This window comes from Xiphophorus couchianus, chromosome 22 (assembly GCF_001444195.1).
Source record: "Xiphophorus couchianus chromosome 22, X_couchianus-1.0, whole genome shotgun sequence".
NCBI lineage: Eukaryota > Metazoa > Chordata > Actinopteri > Cyprinodontiformes > Poeciliidae > Xiphophorus > Xiphophorus couchianus.
The window spans coordinates 6,094,702-6,116,973 of record NC_040249.1 but is presented as its reverse complement, the minus strand read 5'-3'; the positions used below and the strand labels follow the sequence as shown (position 1 = coordinate 6,116,973).

Sequence of the window (22,272 nt, the reverse complement as noted above, 5' to 3'; positions counted from 1 at the left end):
CAACTTTAACTACTGCCACCTTAAACCAAACATCAAAAAAACCAATAAACCAGATGCAGTTGTCTTGACAGCAGCTACACGTGGTGCTGCTCATCCTCCCCAAGCCTCCCCCTGCCTTGTAGCTGTAGCTAGCATAGCCTTTTATGAATGCTACGCTAGTTAGCATTGCCAACAATGAGGACAGATAAACAGTTTTTTCTGTAACATTAAGTCGTTTCTCAGCCTTTAGCACATTTAGCAGCAGACCCTCTTCCTGGCTCTGATTGGTTGCTTTTGGTCGGGAGCGGTGCGTTTCTTCAGACAGTAATAGCAGCTCAGGAAGGAGGTGGAGGAAGAAATCGATCTTTCGACAGATTATCTGTCTTATACTGTCACATCATCATGGCAGTTTTAACAAGTATGTAAAAAAAAAACAAAAAAAATTTATATACTGCAGCTTAAGAATTCACACAAATCTCAGTGCATTTTAATGTACTAATGTGTAATCAAAGTAGTTAAGCTTTTTTTTTTTTATCCCCAAATACAAATCTTTAAAATAAGGCAACTCCTTTTGAGGCCAAAGAAAACCCAAAGCGGAAAAAACTCAGTTGTTCTGCGAAGGCCTTGATTTGATCTAACAGCATCATGAAGAGAGAAGAACACGAACAGATCAGGGAGAACGTTGTGAAGAAGGAGAGAAAGGTTTTAAGCATGTCATAGGGTAAATTTTAACTAATCTGAAACTCATGGGAGGAATATATATATATCTATATATATATATCTGAACTGTAAACCTACCAAGACATGGGTGTGGACCTTAACTCACAGGCTGATCCAGGAGAACTTTATTTAGAGCAGCAGTCAACGGGCCCATGATGACTACTCTTGATTAGCCGCAGTCACAGATAAAAACAACCGTTTAAACAAAGTCACAGTAGATCCATCCGGCAGCAGAACCTTACTCACACCAGAGCTCATTAATGGATCAGAGTCTAGAAACCCGTAATGTTAAATATGAGAAGAAGAAGAAAACATGTCATCTAGTTAAGGTAATTGTTTACAGACGTTAGCTGATCTTCATAGGTGAAGAAAATTTTCCCCCGTATTCAGTCAAGGTTACACAGGCTGGAGCTGTGTGAACAGCATCAACTCCCCCACAGTTGGTTCTGTGAGAGCATCCAATAAATCCATTTGAAAAGATGATTGACAAAGTGTATTTAGCAGCACAGTGGTACTAAAGTCGCGGCTGCACTGAAGTAGTGTGGGTTGGTTTTATTTTTAGAGCAGTAAGAGTGTTTGCTCTGACTCTAAAGTAACTGATGCCCTGACAAAATGTTACTTCACTGTTTATTGAGGGATTATAAAGGATTTGACCACAAATTAATAAAAAGGTTATGTCTGTATTATCTCATTCCTAGTAAGCAGGATGATAAAGCTGTAAAGGGCGCCGTTAGAGAACTGCTGGCCCGGTAATAACCAGAGCGTTGTTCTACGACAGGAAGGAAAACGGACTGGTTCAGATCAGAAGTCCGTTTGGACCTTCCCTCAATGCTACAAGTGACAGAGAACAAACTATTTTTTTTTTTTAAATATGGATATTTAAATGCAGATTCAGTCTTTTCATAAAATACAGTAATTGAATTTCTGATTCACACCTAAAGTGTTAGTTAGTCTTACATTCCTTTAATTTTTCTGATTAGGCTGCACTTTTTTTTTTTTGGAAACATTCACCCAAACAAAAAAAAAAAATCAAAACACAGAAAAATGTATCCATAAAATGATGCTTCTTCAGATCAGAAGTTTTCCTTTTTTGAAGAGTTATGCAACATTTGCAGCTCTAAATTTCTATTTAACTTTACTGAGGTAAAAAAAAAACAAAAAACTTTTAGAATTTTAAAGGTTGCAGACACCTGGTTTAGATCAAAACCTATTTACTTACAAGAATGTCCTAGTCAAAGTAGAGACTTGAATACAATTCAAGAATCTGAGGAAACCCGTTTGTTCACAGATGCGCTCCATTCAAATTGATGATTGAGAAAACAAACGTTTAATGTCTAGATGTGCAAAGCAACCACTTGCAACCACGGCAACAGTAAATATAAACGCACTTTAAACTTTATACAGTCTTTGTAAAATTGTGTTGCCAACTTCGGAACTATACGCTACTTTATTATGGTTTGTCAAAGTGCTCATTTCAGGAGAAACAAAAGAGAAAAAAGTTAAATAACCAGTTCTGGACATAAAACGATTTGAACACAGTTTATTTGTAATAATCTGTAATGGTGGTTCAATGACAAAGCCGGCCAATAATTACTGCAGATTACAAGAAACTCACCAGATGCATGCCAATTATAAAGATAATACACTTAATGAGTTCTGGCACAGGAAGCACTAATATGGTCACTTCAACAGTCAGACAATGAAAAAAAAAAAAAAAAGGAAGGAAACAAATCCAAAAGCAGACAAAACGTCTTCCCCGTCACGCGGCGCAAGAGGAACAAACCGCATGGAGCACTCAAATGTCACGACCCGTAATGGGAGCCGTGGTTCTTCCCTTAACACAGGGCCTGACGCGTGAGTCGAGCAGCACCGCCCGTCCCAGAGCCGTAATCTGGAGGCTCACTTTACCGAAATGCCAACTTCCCTTCATAAACGCGAAAAGACCCAGGACATGAGAGAAATGAGAATTACATCCATGAGATTCTGCAAAACTTAATCAACGTTTATGGAAAAAAAAAAACACAAGCATGTATTTTTGTATACGTGAAACATTGACATGCGAGTGAAACCACAGAGACGGTGATTAACAAACAGCAGGCGGGCAGTTGTGAGCAACACTTAGAAGTACAGACATATTTCTGAGTAGTGAAATATTTCATGCAACCACAACATAGAGGGGAGCAGTCAAAGGCCCGGCCGCTCGGCTAGCATGCAACTCCGGAGCAGCACACTGGTTGGTTTAACAGTCAACGTTTAGAGGAAGCTTTCTGTGACTCTGCAATAAAGGTTTCTTATTTGGGCTTCAGAAGACACAAAGGAACCTTTACGTGTAACCTCAACTTATCTCGAATCCTGTTATTGCTTAAAACACAAAAGCTGCCATTAAAAACCAACAACAAAACAGTTCTATGCTGTAAGTGATCCCCAACCTTTTTATTACCACAGACCGGTCAAGATTGCTGCGGCCCAGTGGCTGGGGACCACTGCTCTAAATCACTACTTAGCTAAGTAAATGTTTCAGTCTCTTATCTCACATGTATCCCCCAGTAGAAACTTCCAGACTATATGTCAGACTCTGTTAAATAAGACAACAAAATGCATGCCACTCCCAAAACAATAAAACTAATAAGACCAACAAAGTGCTCATTTCAAACAGTTTTATCACGGTCATTTCCAGAAGGCATAGAAACCTGATACAGATCCGCTCAACTGCAACAACAAGGCGAGCAGCGACGTCTCGCAAACATTAAAGTCACACAATGTCTCTTCTTTATCCCAGACGTCATCAACTGGCTGCTGAATATTAATGGATTCTGTTTCTACCTGCTCACGTTTAAAGTATTTACGGTACTTTATGTCAAGTTGGCAGCTCTGCCTGTCTGCTTTACGGCAGCCTTTGGACTCTGCTAGCTAACAGCTAGCTAATAGTTAGCTAATAGTTAGCTAACAGCTACCTAACAGCTGAGCTCAATGAGACGCACACCAAATCCATCCACTTGGGAAGGTAAAGAAAAGTGAAAATCTTTTGAAATGAAAACGACTGACATGACTTTATATTCACGATGGGTTTTCTTTCTCCTGGCGGAAATTATCAAGCAGGTACGCTTTTATTGAGTCAGAGGTTGACAAATTTTTTTTTTTAAAAGTAGCTCATTCTGTTTAAGTGAGGGAATCAAAAATAAAAATTAAGGCAAAATATAATCTTAAGGAATCATAACGCAGCTGTTCAGCAGCATGAAAATGAACGAGCCTGGAGTTTGAACCAAAAGCAAAACCCGGCTATCGTTAAGAGCGCTGAAGCTGAAACATTAATGGAGTGAAAATAAAAACGAGGTATGTGAAAAGGTAGATCCAACGCATCATTAAATGTTTAAATCAGGATGAGATTAAACAGTTGGAGCGGGTTTATCACAAGGCACCGCATGCAGCTGGGTCAGATGTTTCTGACGTTCGCCCTTCAACACAGAAGAATGAAGGTCGTTTAAATTTAAAATATGAAAGAACGAGGTGCTCCAACTTTGGTACTTAGTATCACAAAAATAAAGGACTATTCCACAGTTTGTTTTTTTTTGAAAAGTGGAAAATTAAGAGTTAGAAATTCTTGACATTTATAAAAATGTTTACGGAAAAAAACAAACAACTGAGCTATTAAAATATAATTACTATAATTACTATAAAAAATATAATTACTACTAAAATCCTGTGAGCCAAATGCATCTTTAATAACTACACTACATACCTGTTCAGCTGCCTGCTGGGAGATTAAAACCAACGTTGGCACAACCATATTTGTCTGCTGACAAATCAGTTTACAGTGGAGCTGAATAATATAAGGACTGGCTGGAAGTAATATTTCTGATTTAATCCATTTCCGGTCCCTGAAGCTCACAGCCGATGCATATCTTTAGTGTCTTGAGGCGCTGCAGCTCACTGGCAGAAGTGGGGAAACTTGGAAACCAAAAAGGGGAAAATGAAAATGGGCGAATATTCAGCAACGACGTCACAATCGAGCATCTCACCGATATCACGCAGCCTTAGTTCGAACGACCTGACCGATACTGGTTGGTCTTATAGACGACGAACATTCCCAATCCCAGAATCTGATCTGGATTCCAGCATTTCCTGTGTATCATTTTTACCTAAAGATGATCTCCCAGTTTGTTTTTATACCAGTATTTTCAGATTGCTATTATTGCCTCTCCTTCCTCTACCTCCGCAAGCAAGAGAGATTGCTGATAGGTTGGTAAAAACATCACCGCTAGAAATAACCTCAGATTAGGAGCTAATGAGGGAATAAAGTGCCGAGTCAGTTGGATAACGTAGAGAAGAGGCACTCAAAGATTTAAACTTTCCACTTCGACAAAGATGGACTAATTGGCACCTGCGTCCCTTAATGACATCAACTTTCACGATTCTCCAAAATTTAATTCATCTTTACTTTCACCTCAGTAAAACATTGATTATAAAGGCACAAAAAACACTCCCACTTAGCTAATTATTATACATATAAGAAACAAACTGCACCTCTTAAAAAAAAATCTACATCTCAGCTCACAGGTTTCTGGTGATGGCGAGTGCTGAAAAACTAATCCAGATCCCCTGCAGTCAGCACAACGAAAGTCACTAAAATTAAAGCTAAAAGGTGATTTGAAATCTAACTTGCTACTCTAACACTAGCGGTAAAAAAAATATATATATACAAAAAGTGCAATTGAAAGGAATATTTTTTCTGCTGCGCTCAGTAGCTCATTAAATGTGGTAATGCTAGTGTTCAGCCAGCAGGTGTCACTGTGTGACAATGATTCTCAGCTAAGTCAGTGAAGAGAAGGAAAAGGGCTCAATGTAACAGTTCCCCCTCCCCAATTGTATCGTTAATCTTTTCTTCTAGATCAAACCAATTAATCAGGCACGGTATCCCTCAGCGCGGTCCTCGGGAGCCAACGTCAGCACCACCGCGCGGGACTCATAAGGAGAGCGGGTCGTCTCTTCGAGGTTTGGCTCTTCAGGGTCACTATCCAGTTTTTGCCCGCTCATGTACGGGTCTTCAGACGTGCTCTCTTCCTCCGGCTCTTCAGAAAGAGCCTGGTTGTTGGGTGACAACTTGATGCGTAGGTCATAGTCCTCTTCACTCTTTCGACTGATGGTTTCCCCAGGCGGCTCTTCTGGACTTTTCGGCAAAGGGTCCACTCTCACAGGACTGGTATGATCAGACAAGGGTTTAAACGCTAGCGTCTTTGATTTATGGATTATCTAAAACAAATGAGAAAAAAAACAAGGTTAGTGCTGAAACACAAAATCATCCATTCAGATGAGCTTTGTCCGTCTGAACGTACAAAAGGTTTGAATTTATGCGGGCTGGGTCTCGTCTTTTTCCAGAAAACCATGGTGGCAACAAAAGCCACTGCTGCTATGACGGCAATGGTGATGCCAACAATGAGGCCGGTGTGATCTAAACAAAGCAGAAGAACAAACACAAAGTTATAGCCAGCAGCAGCTGGAAGTCTGGGTACCATTGTAAGAGTTCCTTGATGACTTGGACAAGAAAGATTCAAAAATATTTGGACCACTTTAACCTTTTTTCATGTCGCCACATCAGCATATTTTTGGGGGATTTTGTGTGACCAACTTGCACTGAGCAAAATATAATTAGTGAAGAGGAAGTTTTTCTTTCAGTGTCAGCCTTTATCCATTCAAAGATCTTTTAAATTGTTCAAATTGAAATTCATTTCGAGTGACTTTCCGATTCTTTCGTTCTCATTTTTGATACTTAAGCTTTTCCTTACAGAATCAACTAAAACTTGCTTTCAGTCAAAGTTGCTCAGAAAGGAACAGCAAAACTGATCATCACAATGTTATCCATATTAAAAACACCAAATACTGCTTACAATGAATCCAGTTGGCTCAAAATTATTCACCCCTTAAATATAACATTTGATAAAAGCATAGATTTGTCCATCAGATGTGTTTGAGGTAGAACATCTCCAATACCACCAAACACAAACAAGAGAGGATACAGAGACAAAAGGAGCGTTCAGTTACAAAACACAAGTTAGCACGTTTTAGAAACAGTAACTACGCCATCTGGTGGCGGAAAGAGGAGGCTGTCGAAGGCCGTTCTGAGAATCTTAACACGATGAAACAAAACTGGAGCTTTCTGGTCCAATAGGGGTCTACAGATACAAATTAGTTTTTGCTGCAGTCTGGTACAGTGCATCAAATGGTGACATTTATGTTTGAGTTGTGCATTGTCCCTTTTTAAATAAAGTTAATCATCAGTAGATATGTCTCCCCAGAGAAGAATGGAGATAGAGGTGAAAACACCAGGCCAGCAGTGAAGTATTGGCAGTTGCTCACTGGTGTCACAGGAAACCAGCAAGATGGGGAGGAAAAAGATGGATTCACTTATGTATTGGGAAATCCTGAGAGAAATTGTGATGACGAGACAGGAAATTGTGCTTGGAATTGCTTGGCTCAGTTTCAGAACAAGTCCTGGAAGTGCCATTCTTTCCTGCCTACTTAAAATCTTGGCAAAGATGTTTTTTAAAAAAAGGGCTGCAGCACAAAAAAGCCCCTAGAATATAAATGAACTGGAGGCTTTTACCTGTGAGGAGTAAGACGCTGATGTCTGACTATGAAACGCATTCGCAGCAGATCATAACATTATAAGGGTAACCTGATCAGGGTGGAATATGCTTTTTTGAGGAGGAGGTAGGCTTTAAAAGTGTCCCTTTGAGTTTAATGTTAGTTGTGCTGAGCTATTTAAATCATTCATTGCTTGATATTAACAAAAAAGCCTCGACTATCACAACTTATATCAATGAAACGTTACTCAACTGAGAGGCGGTGGGGCTTTCTGGGTGCAGAATTCCTTTGTGGACACCACAGTCATCATCTCGAGCTCTCCATTGATTTTCAGACAGTGTTTGTCCTGCTTCATGTCCACTTGCAGTCTGGTCTCACACACAGCGTCCTCACAGTCAACGGTGTGGGACTTATCCTTCAAGAACAGACAGCAGGATCGATTTAATATGACTGACGGAGTGATACTGTGGGTAAAACAGAACACTAAAGCAAATAGTTTCTAAGCAGTTCTGCACAGTTGCTCCTGCAAAAGCAGATTCAAACATCAATCTCTGCTTGTGTAAGCAGTAGCACCCTAACACTTCACCATAGGGAATGGAAAAATGAAGTAGATATCAATGTTAATGGGAAACCTGTGTATTTTACCTAGTGTAGATTTGGTACCAATTAGTCAGTTTTATTGCTACTAAGTTTCAACAAGTTGGAGGAAAACCAAGATTTGATTTCCTAGAGACAATCAGAAAGGGAAAAGAGTGGTAGAATACTGGATGGTTAGATGAGATATAGAGTTGGGTGTTGTCGGGATAACAATGGAAGTCTATTTTGTGTTTTTTCATGACCAAGAGGAAGGAGGAAAATGATAAATAGAAGGCAGCCAAGTACTGAGCCTAGTGGTACACCAGAAGAAATAGAAGAATGTTGGGAATAGTTTGTTTCTCAATGTTAAGATATACTGGGAATGGTTGGACAGTAGGAGAGGAACCAGTGAAGGGGCATGTGGGAGAAACACACCCCTCCCAATGACAGGGTGCATTTCTCCCACACACAGTCATTGTGTTTCTCACAATGACGGCGTGTAATTCTCATTGACAGAGGACATCTGTCAATGCGTCAATGTCAGTGAAGATGTGGACATCACATCCTCCTTGACAGAGGATGTGGTGTCCTCTGTCAAGGACACCACATCCTTTGACATAAAGGCTGAATTCATCCTTTGACATAAAAGGAGGAATTCAAGTCCAGTACAATGACAGTAGTTAGATGAAAGTAGGAGACTGTGATTTTTATTAGAGCCGTTTACTGTGCAGAGGTCTAAAACTAGATGGGAATCGTTCATAAACTTATTATAATTAGAGAGATGAAAGCTAGAGGCAAAAGACCAAACTGGTAGGGAGTAGTCTCACCTGGCCAACCACCTTGACGGTGTACTTAAAGTTTGGTAGTTTGTTCTTTTCCTGGTGACTTTTCTTCCGTTTCTTACATCCAGACAGCCCGTCCTTGTACACCAACCAGGGATGCTCGAAATGTACCTGCATGTGGTGATGTTGCAGGGTAGTGATGCCAACGGGCGGGATATCCAAAAGACCTGAGAAACGGCAAGGATCATTACACACCCACTTTAATCACACTGGGGGGAAAAAAAACAACAAAAAAAGACCCCAACAGCCTGGACCTTTCAGTACAAAGTCTCTGAGCTGCTCTGACGTTTTTGTTACTTCCTGAACATACTTACATTTCTCACCGTCCAGAGCACTGGAGAAATAAGTGAATTCGATTCCATTCTTTGGAGCGAATGTGGACTCATCTTCCCCCAGCACGGCCTTTACCCTGATAAAGTATACGTTGACCGGATTTGACAGAAACGAAAGATCCGCTTGTCGAGAAGATTCGTTAAGCTTCATTTCTGGAGAACAACTGGTGAGATAAAAAAAAAGAAATCAGAAAATTACTTGAAGCTTTGGGTGGAAGAGACAACTGAACAGTTAAAGGGGAAATGGGTGTTTTAGAAAGAAAAATATATTTTGTTCTGTATTTAAATACAGTTTCTAACCCAAAACCATTTACTCACATTCTCCGCCCTCTTATATACTGGCGTACTAATTTGCAAGTTAACAAGTTAAATAAAATGCATGACAGGGCGACGACTACGGGTATTCAGTTGAAAAGAACAAATATGCTTCAAGTGTAATTTTTGCACCGATTAGATTGTGGGAAAAAAAACCATGCAAATATATTGTGATAAAGCGGGAAAAAAAACAGAAAAATAAAATATACCCTGGCATTTCTGAATCAGAGTTGATCAAAACGTGGAATCTAAGCCCAGGAACATCGTTCTCATAATCCCAGTGCAAAATGTTCCGCAGGTTTCGGCAGGTTAGGGTCACGTTGGTCGGAGGTGCCACTGTGGAAACACACAACACAGATCAGACTGGAGACATGATGAGGAGCTGGATGATCAAACACATTTAAAATGATAAAGTCATAACGTTTAATATCAAAGAGTCCGAGCTTACAGGTCGTCGCTAAACTTTTTATGATGAATGTATGTAGCAGATTCATTACAGCACATAAGAACATAAAACACTTCCTCAGAATGAAATGAAATATAATACGAGTGTTCGGACACTTTTCCCCAATGCAAGATTGAAGTATTTTCAAGGTTTGCCTTGAGCTGAAAGCCACAACCATCAAAATTAACTGAAATAAAAACATCAATTAAATTAGGCAAGGTTTCAACTTTTGAATTGAATTGCTAAAATCTAAACGTTTTGATGATGGACTAATACATTAAGCTCCTTTTTATACAGACTTTGACATGTTTGATAAGTTCACCACTAGAGGGCAGTGTTGGAAAACCGATGCACAGATTTTCAAGACATCAAGTGTACAGATTCAAAAGTGTTAATATAAATATTGTATTTTTTTAATCAAGTTCCAGAAAGTGAAACTATTATTGATTCATTATCGTCTATAATAAATAATCGTCAGAGTGATAAAGACTTGAAATATTTCACACACATTAATTCGTATTAGTTTCACTCTCGTAGGCTAAAAATGTTGAATTTTTTATGATGTTCTAAAGTTTTAGAGGCATCTGTAGTTTTCTCCCACACCACAGATTTATTGCACTTTGTTAGGACATAAATATATATATATTTTTTTCTTTACCCCTCCAGGGGGTCTTTTTGTGGGCTCTAGTGTCCCTTTTTACGAAAGTAGGCTGACAGGAATGGGGAAGGAGAGGAGGGAAGACATGCGGCAAATGTCACCGGGTCCAGGAGTCGAACCCGCGACGGCCGCGTCGAGGACTCAAGGCCTCCAAATACGGGTTGCGCTAACCGCTACGCCACCACGGCACGCCCTAAATATAATATCTTAAGACGTTGTGACCCATAAGAAGAGCCACAGCCTTCATGCAACGTCCCAACATCGTCAGAGGAAACAAACTTCCTCTAAAACAAAGCAGCAGAAGCAGACCGCTGCCTTCCCTCCAGCCAGGCAGCTGGTGGCAACTCCCTTGCTGAGGTCTGCATTTTAATTTGCACCATCATTATAAAATTAGTACTTAGAGTCAATACTTTATAATCAGGCTGACAAAGTCCTTTAAGACTTGCATCCATTCAAAACGGCAACCACGCTTCAGTAAACTGACAGACTCCCCTCTATTTGCCTTCACTTCATATTTTCTGTGATTTATGAAGAGGGAAACCGTGTTTAACTATTTTAAGAGACAAGATCTGTAAAATTAATAAGGAAGAGAAAGCGATACGTAGCCGTGTATTCATCATTCAGCTGGACTTTGGCCATTTTCTGTCATTTCTGTCACATGAGCTACAGATTTCCCACCCATGCTTTTATGAGTCACTTAAACATCTGAAGACAAAAAACAAAGCAAAACAAAAAAAACCACCTTCAGTTTCGTTTCCTCTTGTGATCTTAAGCACGAGACAAATAAGATCCATCACAGGGATAAAAAAAAAATAAAAAAATAAAAACAAAAAAAAAAAGCATGTTCAGTACAGACGTTAGTGGGGTTGAGTGGGAACTGTCATACACTGTAGAAAAAAAAAAGGTGATAACCACAGCACTAAAGTTAGCAGCTGAAGCCGTCAACCACAAGATTCACCCACACACATTCGTAATATACGACTGTCAATCTGAATTTATGCTCCTTGAAATCTGGAGGAAAGCGCTCAGAGTTGGTTAACACTTTGGATGTTTAATATTAGAAAAATAAAGTCTGTATCCAGTTTTAGTACGTTCAAGAAACAAACTAAACTGGTTATGTCAAAAACAGAACTGTACCCATTTTTAATGTTTCATGTTTCACTGTTTGTTTGTTGATGTCGCCAACATTATGCTGTGCTATTTTAAATGATCATCATTTTAACTTTTAGATCCATCCATCCATCCATCTTCTTCCGCTTATCCGAGGTCGGGTCGCGGGGGTAGCAGCTTCAGAAGGGAGGCCCAGACTTCCCTCTCCCCGGCGGAATCCCGAGGCGTTCCCAGGCCAGCCGAGAGACATAGTCCCTCCAGCGTGTCCTGGGTCTTCCCCGGGGCCTCCTCCCGGTGGGACGTGCCCGGAACACCTCACCAGGGAGGCGTCCAGGAGGCATCCTGACCAGATGCCCGAGCCACCTCAACTGGAAACTTTTAGATGTACTTTTTAAAAGGCCCATCTAGGGACAAGTGCTGCTAACTAGCTGTTGCTATTGCACTATGACACAAACATGGGACTGCTGTTTTGTTCAGTTCGTCTATGTCGATGTGTGTCTGTCCCCATCAAATAAACTCAGATAAAGAAACATTATTTCTTTATTTGCCACCACAGAGAGAAAACCAAAAGCAGCATTTACTCAACTAGTACCTAATAGTTAAACATCAATTTAAAGTGTATGACGTTCACCTTAATTGCTTTGTTAGCCAAGAAATTTCTTTGCTAAAGAACGTTGTTGTGCTGCTGCCACTTTTCTAAGTGTAGTGATGAGGCATCGTTTGACTCTGTGCTAAAAGTTGTAAACCCACAGAGACATGAAAATGGACATCTGAGGCTAAAGTTGTACATACAATGAATAGAAAGAAATCATAAGTACATCAACTTTATCTTTTGGTTTTCTCTTGTGTGTTTCGTAGGCTGTCCAACCGTCAAGCAAATAATTTTGGCCAGAGTTTGAGGTCGGGTTGTATATAGATATATAAGCTTTAGCAAAAAATTCTTCTTTTAACAAATAATTTGATAAAACTTTTGAAAACTAAATCTGTATGTCATGCACTATTCATGATATGTGCAAACAGTTAGAGGGACTGTAGTCTTAAAAAGAAGAGCCATCTTGTTCTAAATTAAATGCATTTTGTTTTCTAAAGCTATTGTGTGAAGTAAAAACTTGTCATCTATTTGGTATCGGCGAGTAGCTAAACTGAAGTACTTGTACTGGCAAAAAACTGGCAACATCGTTCAAAAACACCTAATATTTCTACCACAAAACGCTGATGAACTTAAACGAGAGGTTTCTGCAGCACACACGGCTTTTGTTTCCTTGCAGTCGGCATAGTATACTGTTAAATACGGTTGATGTTCCCTTCCTTATTCAGGCGGGGGGAAAAATCCTGACAATTTAATTTAAAAAGGAAATGAAAATCTTTTTGCTTAGACAAAATGAAACAAGGCAAACTTTTTACACTATTATATTGTTACCTGGATCACATGCCGATTTTGTTAGTCTTGTAATTTCATTTCTCTAATTTAGATTTTTTGGATTTAAACTTTTCTAAATGTGTGACGCCAAAGCCTCATTTCAACAGGTTAAAAACTGAACGTACGTTATGTCTCTGAACTGTGACCAGGCATACGGTGAAACACACCGTATGATATCATACTACTGTAATATCATAAATGCTGATTGCAATAAAATTTGGAGGCCAAGAACTCACTAGAAAGTGCAGAGTTTTATAAATTAACTTCAATCTTTGAACCAATTTACTGTTTGGTTCTCTAAACGTTTTCTGTTTTTTTTTTTTTTTTAAATAGGCTAGTGAAGCAGTTTATTTGGACTAAAAACATCCATCCAGCTCTAACATAAACCTCATGTTTCTTTATACTGAGGGATAAAACTGGACAAAAATAGTTTATTTACTTCTTCATTCATCCTGAGAAAATAATGGAAGTACATGAAATTCAAAGGGACACTACTGGCCAAATCTATTTTTTCTTATTCGACGGTATCTTGTATTCTCCTCTGAGGCAGGACTCGATCTAAACCAGTGGAGAACCACTGCTTCAACCCAAAAAAAACAAAAAAAGTCTAACAGAAGCAGGAAGAGAAAGCAGATGGCATCAGTTCCTAAAAAAATGTGAGGTGTCCTGACTAGCGTTCTCAGCAATGCTCTGCAAAAAATAATGACAAGAAAAATGTCCTTCATCGTCATCAGGGAAGTTTGTAAGCTGCCTGATTGTCCTGCACAGCATCTTGACACGCACAATCAATGGTGCAATATTAAAAAAAGTCACATAAAACAAGCATTTGAAACCCAAACTCAGGTTCACTGAGCCGTTACCCAGCAGACACTTGGGGCGATTGAAAACGCATGCAGATCGAAGCAGAGCTCCCCAACTTCCTTCCTTCCTTCCTTTGCTCGATACTAGATCACATGAGATTTCCTCCAGAATTTCTGCACCAGTTGCGACCCAAATATTAGAAGAAAATTTGACCACATCACTGTGAACAAACATCCGAAATGAGGAAAGAAAGCCTCCAAGACTCGGTGGGGGAATGCCTTCTGATAACGCGCCACAAACAAAACAAAAAGTTGGATTTTTTTATGTGGTTCAGGTTCATCATGGTGATGAAATGAGGCTTTTAAAAGAAAGAGGTTGGATCTGTGTGGAAGAACAAATATGAGTCCGCTTTCATACGGCAGCTCTGCAATGAACCTACAAATGACAAACATTGATGAACATGAACGATAAAACGCCTGTCAGAAACCCAGAACAATTCACTTCAAACCAAACAGCCTGGCTGTTTTAGGAATTGAATACATTTATTTTCCAGTTGGACAGATTTAAACTCGCACATAATAATCATTTTGTCCTTTAATCATCACCCTACTTGACAGAAAACAGGGTAACTAGTAATGGGTCAGCTTCACCAGAATATTCCACATCACCCTTCACTTTAACACAGACATGCAGAACACACCTGGATCTCTGCCTGAATGCATCTTCATACCAACTGTTGTGACTTTGTCATAACCTTTGGATTTCTTCTGAGCGCGATGCCGTCACACCCTTAAAGCCGGGCCTTTCTTCAACCAGGAAGCCTGCAAACCTGCTGCATCCCGTTAAGATCTGATAAGGCCAACGTGATTGCAAAACAAAACTGTAACGCTTTGAACTTTTTCTTTGGTTCTCATCCTTTTATGCATGTACAGTAGACGACAAATATGACGAGCTGAAATGCAAACCGTCCCCAAAAGACAACTGGTAGCATTTGAACTTACAGATTTCTAATTTTCTGGCATCTTACTTTACAATTCACCTTTTTTTTTGCCAAGCCTGGTAAGAATACGGGAGAAAAAAAAAAAGCTCTTGATGGCTGTAGGAATCGTTAAATTATTCCCTTTCATGCATCCAAGCACACATCAAAACCTTTGGCCGATTATGTATTTATTTAAATAAAAATAATCGGATATCTCACAACTTGTGGGAATCTTTATCTTTGAAACATTTAATGAATAGGGATAAATTAAATTTGGGTAATAGAATAGAATATACTTTATTGATCCCCAAGGGGAAATTGTTTATTTGTTAAAAGCTACACATATCTACCTAAAAGTGGCAAGTACAAAATGACTAGATATAAACAAATGACAAGCAATCACATGCAATATATTAACCAATAAATAACCTATGAATGAACGCAGAATTTTTTTTTTTTAATAAATTAGCACAGACTTGGGCATTGTATAGCCAGGTGGCATATTTTATAACATGACGTTTTATAACCATATCTGGATAATTCAAACATTTGGCCGATTAATTGGTGCTTTTCGTTTTGAAGAACAAAGACAGTTTCTTTAAGAAACACTACAAGCAGCATATTAACTTGGGGGGAAGGGGGGGGGAACAAAACAAAAAAACACCAGAAAGACTTTTAATTTAACTTATGCCCGAGTAAGAAATTCTTAGATTTCTTCATTAGCTTTTGTCATTTCAACCATCTTTTACTTCAGTTTCACTGATGAAATGTCCTCATGAAAGACTTATGCATTATGAGGATTTACATGTTAATCACCAAATTATTATTTCAGTTGCTCCATTTTCAGTTTTACTTTCTTCCTTCACATCACTTGCAGCGTTCAAACCTGAATTTCACTTCCTGCCAACCGTCAAACCACAAGCAGGTCAGTTTGTCATTCGGTGCTCTTGTTTTGATTCTGCCGACGTCGTCAAAACCGTCCCAGAGGTATTATTCAGGCCACAGGACAAAACCGTGAGGGGAACCGCCACAAGGCCATCAATGACAGGTAATTTAAGAAATTTCCCATTCACCGGGAGCATAGGTTTCATCTCTACGTAGTGACTCATTTATTTTCAGGCGTGGTATTAGCAGATTAGCGCATGACTCACTTTTTCAACAGGCTCAAACATCTCATGCTGTTCAAGATGAATAGCATCCACCCCATTTAATCGTGTAATAGACACAGAAGGATCACCAAAGCCACAGACTCAAACCCAAAGCCTTTCACCACAGAGCCCGGGTCCACAGAAACACCCGCAGGTGGTTATGTCTAAACTTCAAATTCAGAAACAAAGACCAAGTTTACGCCTGATACCGACACGATTCCTGTCTGACTCACATTCAACCAACCATGACTCTTCACACTGCCAGTCAAATCCATCCTAAATAATCTTAATTTGCTGCTTTACCTGCAAATAAACCATGCGAAACTAAAAATGCACCTACTATATCATTACTGAGGTATTTACCTTTGTTGAGTCTTAAGGGAGAGAAGATTAAACTACAAAAACTCAAGATTTACTTTAAGATAAAATGACAAAGCCACTAAATGCTTTAACCTGCAAGCTGAACTACCAGCAGCCAGCCACCAGGTGCAACTGTGTGGTGTCTAAGAATTGAGTGATGGCGAAAAAGAAAACCAGAAGTCATATTCTTTTAGACTGATGTGACATTTTTATAACGGTCGTCATAATTGGGTCCAAAAAAAAAAAAAAAAAGGTAAAAACAAAAATCCCACTACAGAGTAGAGTGACAAATCCACACAACGCTGATGTGTCATAAAATATTAGTTGAAAAGGAGGTTCAAAGTTTTCACAACAATCTTATTTTTAGATACAATATCCCATCGGATGTGCGATTTATACATCTCTCTGTGGCTTCACTGAAGTCGCATTAAGAGACTCCAGTCCACCACTCCTGTCACAATCCAACAAACGCATTGTTTAAATGATTAACGGTCCAATTATGTCCAGGAAAAATGTAAACGATCTACATAGTCATCTCTAAATTGAGTCCATTTTGAAATTCACAAGTTTTCACATCAGTCGTCACCACTATGAATGTAAACGTCATGTACATGAAACCTATCCAAGTTTGACCCATCGTCATATTGACAGCTGGCAAATGAAGAACTGCGTTCAGACACCGCAAAGGAGTGAACCGTGGAATAATTTTAACGAAGGGAAGCCTAAAATGCCTAACAAAAAAAAACAGCACTTGGCGCTTGAAACATCATTAAGTGCCAAGTATAAAGACAATGCAGGTACTGTGTGGAGAAAAAAAATAAAAAAATAAAAATCAGACCGAGTTTCCCGTCCTGCCTAGTCTTGCCAAAGCATTTCTTTACATCGCTGGTACATGTGTACCCTTGGAATGTGCATTTAGTAATGCAGGCAGCATAAACAAAATCTCTCAAAGAAAAACATCTGATCTGTAAAGTTGTCAACACATTTTAGATTATCATTTTTGAGGCATTTTCCTAATATAAAAAGCTCAAAAATATTATTGTTTACATCTATGTTCCTCTAATTTGTTGACATTCTGTTTGGGCCAATTAAAATGTGTATCAAAGTAGAGAGGAAATTGGATGCAGGACGACTGAACTGCATTTTCACTTTAAAGAACAGGTTAAGTGGTGACCTGGCTTATGTTCTGTTAAGAAACCAAAAAAGCAAAAAACCAGCTTTCCCACACAAGCGGAGAATCCGTCATTGCATCACCTTTCATGTTTCATCTGATTGTTGCACGTTCAGCGTTTCACATCTGTTGTGTTTTGTGTTTCCGCCTGTATTTCCCAGGGTGCTCTTGCAAAAGACGTTAAAATAAGTAATTAAACTTAATTAGAAAAATAAAGCCTTTAGCTGTCTGTTCAGGTGATGTGTTCAAAGAACCAGATGTTGGAAATCAAATCGTCCTTCTAGCTATTTACCACAGCGTAATAAGGCAGTTCTCTGAACTCCGCCATGAGAAAGACTTAGACCGCTTATTTACAGAAAAAGAATCACTTCCACCTACAGCAGCCCAACAAGTCACTCCATTCAGAGTCTCATTTCCTCTCCCTCCTGTTCTGCAGCTTAGACCATTATAACAGAGACAGATAAAGATTAATAAAAAAAAAAACAACGGCTTTTTCCTTTACGTGGTGACTTTTAAAAGAAATTTCAACCACTCATAAATTTGACCACGTGGGGGGAAACTATTTGTGGGAGCACCAGTTTTCCCACGAGTCAAGCCGTCAAAGTATTCAATAACTTCAAACTAAAGTTTTAACTTCTGACAACGCGGGAACTGCTCAGACTTCTCCATCTTCTAAAAGCTGAAGCTAACATTAAACTCATGAGTAAAAAGAAATAATAATATACATATATATATAAATATTAAAAAAAAACATTGGTAGATTTATAACAACTGCATGCAGAGTGTGATAATTCTGCAAGAAATGTGATTTACTGCCGACCCCGACCTTGTGAGGATGTTCAGCAGACCGTTGATTGAGTCATCATTATTCTGGTAAACGATGGAGGATGCTACGCTTACTTTGAGCAGGACCACTTGAACGTTCGACCAGAAATACCTACCATACAATACCATAGCTGAGGGCCAACCCGGTCAGAAAATTACAGGCAATTATCTTTACGTCGCCTCTAACGCGACTCTATTGCTGTTAAATAAAGTACTCCAGCTGAGAGTCCTTCAGGTGTTTTTTTTTTAATTGTTATTATTCAAGATCAATAATACTGCTTTACAAACTACACACAGCACAATCAAAAATACAGATGTCCTGCAACGTTTAGATGCGTCTCTGCTTCAATACATCCAAGTGAAATAATGAGGCCCTTGGAGAACTTGACTGCATGCTAAAGAGGTGATTCGGCGTCTAAAAAGTTGCTGAATCGCTTGTTTAGAGGAACCCCGCCCCACAGATTTAAAGTCATCTAATAATTTGACCAACATGGTGCTTCTGCTTGTATGCAATATTACCGTTGTGGAGCAGCCAGCTCATCAAAATAACCAGGGGGAAACTTGCAAAAAGATGGAACTGATCGTTGTAATACCAGAAATGGTTTTTTTTCCTCCCTCCACTGACTATTGTATAGTTTTGCTGTTTTTGTTTTTTTTTTCCCCCCCAACAGACAAGAGATTTTCAATAAAAGTAAAAATTGAGAATGTCATTCAAAATGCCCCTTGTGTCGTTTATACCTTCTGAGACATACCCATCTCGTTTCCCATCAGATACAAACCTCTTGGTTGAATAATTTGTAGTTTAACTGTCTTGGTTTTGAGAAAACCAGGTAGAGTTGTCGAACACATCTAGAACCCTTACTGGTTCCAGTTTACCCAGAACTGATCGACATCAAACCTTTACAAACAGTAATATGTTTGTATTGCTGCCCATTGACAAATCAGTGATTGATCAGTTTTTTGGATCAAATCTTATTGATTTGAAACCGTCTGTAAAGGTCAGCTGGCTACAAAAAATTATGATCCCGTTAGAAAGTTTATTGCAACGTCACAGTAGGTCAGTACTGATTCCACAGCTTGGCAGCAAATATGATAAACTGCATGATACTTTACAGTCAAGATACGGCGGATCTTAAGTAGTTACTAAAAGCTTGATTTGCTTTTAGTAACTAATGCAACAGCGATGTTATGTTTTTCTGATGAAATAATTGCGTCTTTACTGTATTAAACTCTGCAGTGTTCTTTTCTCTGTGAATGATCTCAGACATTTTAAACCTGAGACTTTAGCCTCCAAATGGCCTGGTTTATTTATTTACAGGTGATATAAAGTACAAAACCATAAACCACCGATTCTACCATGACATCGTAGACCGAATTAGATTTTTAAAAAAGGGTGTACTTTCTTTTTTTGTATAGGTTCACTGTAAAAATCAGTCTTTATGTTTTGGGAATTATTTTTGCTACACGTTCCACTGACGTGGATTTTACCCGGTCGGATGAAGTGTTTATTTAATTCTGGTAGGAATTACATGTAAATGGTTTGGTGTGATGCGTGCGTGAAACAAGGTTTCTGTGTCCTCTGTTTCTCAATCCATCTTAATTTAAAAGGATAAATAATAAAGACAGACAGTTCTGGAAGATATTAAACCTGCAAAAAAAAAAAAATGGAGAAGAACGACAGAAGAGGTGAATGAATGGACAGATTATGGATGACAAACAGATGGGTTAATATAAAGTGGTAAAACTGAAGGATAGACAAATAATTGATGGTCAAACAAATTGGCAACAGAAATGGGCTGACTGATTGCTGAACAACTGATAGGTTGATGAATTGACCGAATAAAAGGTACAGACAATAAAAACTGAAATGCATGCACCAGGCTTTAAGGCTCTAAAAAGTGTTCATCCTGCTTTGTTGGCATAAGTGTCACAACCACATGAGTAAAACAAACAAAAAAAAAAACAAAGCTTATGTACTTAGTTATGCAAGTTGTAGGGCCGCATTGCTGCAGGAAGGCCGGAGCGTTTAAAATGCCGGTCAGGAAAATTATTTACTGCAGTCCTTAAACGAGACGCTCACTCCAAACCATCCAGGAGGAAAAGTCCGTGTGTGCTTACATAAATGCATGCTGCAGAGCTTCGTTTAATTTAATACATATTTTGGCTTTGTTGCATCACATTCTGTAGAAACAGTAAGATAATACCGGAATGAACAGTAAAATGTTGGGTAATACCGAAAACTAGAAAGAGGAAATGAAGAAAAACATGACAATTCCCCCCCCCCCTCTCCCCAAAGCTCATTTACGAAGTTGGTGTATTATTGATAGCAAAAATATTCACTTGAATTGATCAAATCATTAACAAATCAATTCCCGTTGTTATCATCTTCTTTCACGTTTCAAACTGGTGGGCGAAATCGCAAATTAAATCCTCGGGAGATGTCGGCTTCAAAATAAAACCGTATCGATCAGAGCGGACTGTCGTAATGACGTGACCAGTTCACTTCAAAAATCCCAGGAAATTCCAGCTCCTCGTCGTGGCGCATGCTAGCTGTCAGCTAATCCGGGATTCAAGGGCTTTCCTGCGACTCAACCTCCTTACGACCGGTTCACAGCGACACTTCCACGTTTATTTATAACTCCACGTTCCCGTTTAATGTTACACTGCTGTTAAAGTTGCTGCTAAATGCAGATATAAACACGGAGTTACTCACCCAGCGCTGCCGAGACAAAGGGGAAAATGAACAAAAGCCGCAGGGATTTGGGGAAAGCCATCCTGTTTCTGCCCGAGCCCGGCTGGTCCTCAGCCTTTCACGACACGCCAGAAGGAGACGTAGCCCCGGACATCTGAGAATTACAGGAAAGACACAACCAATCTGGTCTCACTGGACTGAACCCACCTGCAATGATTACAGTTTTACTCTGTTCCACTTTGGGAGGAGCTAGCCGTGGAGCTAATAAGCGATGACCACATGTTGCGTTTAGGAAAGCTTGGAAATGTCGAAAACGTGTTCTGGGAGGGAGGGGGCAAAGGCGAAAGTTTGGCTTAATTGGGCAAGAGTTTGTCACTAAACAAGAAAATAAAAAAGAAATGTTGAAATTTTTTAGGTTCATAGCGTACAAATATAAAATATAATTCATAAGTTATTTTTCTTATTATTATTATTGGTTATTTACATTTCAGAATATTATTAATTACAGTTATTATCTGAATTAGTTATATGATAATGTCCTGCATGTCATGATGTTTCAAGCAATGTTTGCTTTTCTGCGGCTCTAGTTTTAAAGACATAGCCCATAAGACTTTAATGAGCTTTTGTAGCACTTCTTTAAGCTTTCCTTTTATTAACACCTTTATAACTTTTCCAAAATGTCATTATAAAAACACTTTTTTAATTCAGTCTTTTAGCCCCTGTTAGAATATTCTTAATAAATGGTAACGCGCCTCCTTCAAGTACTGTGTGAAGAAAGTGTATTATAAAACTGCATGCTTAGCTGAGCTATAACAAGAAAAGATCATATTTAATTTTTACTGACATTTTATTTCTACATTCATTATATCAATGGTATTCTTTAAAACTAAACAAAAAGTCAAATTTAAACAAATGTAAAGTCAAAGGTTGTTTTTGTATCACTTGCTAACGGCCAGTAACCAAATTTTAAAAGTATTTATTTCATAGAAGGTTTGAGGGGGAAAATTTAAAATAATATGAGATGCTAAAGAAAAGTTTAATTAAAAATACAGTCGACAAAGACAGAAATGACTGTAAGACAGTACAATGTAATAATGAGGTGGCAGAATGACTAGTTTCACCTGAGCGTGACCCACTTCACTCTGCGTGGCATCCCGTGGACTCTTATTTAACGGTTTAATTTGAATACTGACGAATCCGAAAGCACTTGAACGCACCGACAGTTCATTCAGTTTTACTGGAAATCACCCGTTCTTCCAGGAGATAATGGACCAAGCAGCAATTCCCCAAACTACCAGGAACCATTCTTATGTAAAT

The 22,272-nt window shown here is 38.9% G+C and overlaps 1 protein-coding gene across 1 annotated transcript; it reads right to left on the bottom strand.

Moving 5' to 3' along the window:
- Positions 1-5,098: 5,098 nt before the first annotated feature.
- Positions 5,099-21,205, bottom strand: ifngr1l (interferon gamma receptor 1-like). Its single transcript, XM_028006777.1, has 7 exons — positions 20,977-21,205; positions 9,556-9,682; positions 9,014-9,195; positions 8,685-8,866; positions 7,534-7,696; positions 6,033-6,148; positions 5,099-5,949 (listed from the first exon to the last, which is right to left on the bottom strand). Exons 1-7 carry the CDS (start codon positions 21,035-21,037, stop codon positions 5,602-5,604), a joined length of 1,179 nt encoding a protein of 392 aa, XP_027862578.1. The 5' UTR covers positions 21,038-21,205; the 3' UTR covers positions 5,099-5,601.
- Between the last annotated feature and the right edge of the window lie 1,067 nt (positions 21,206-22,272).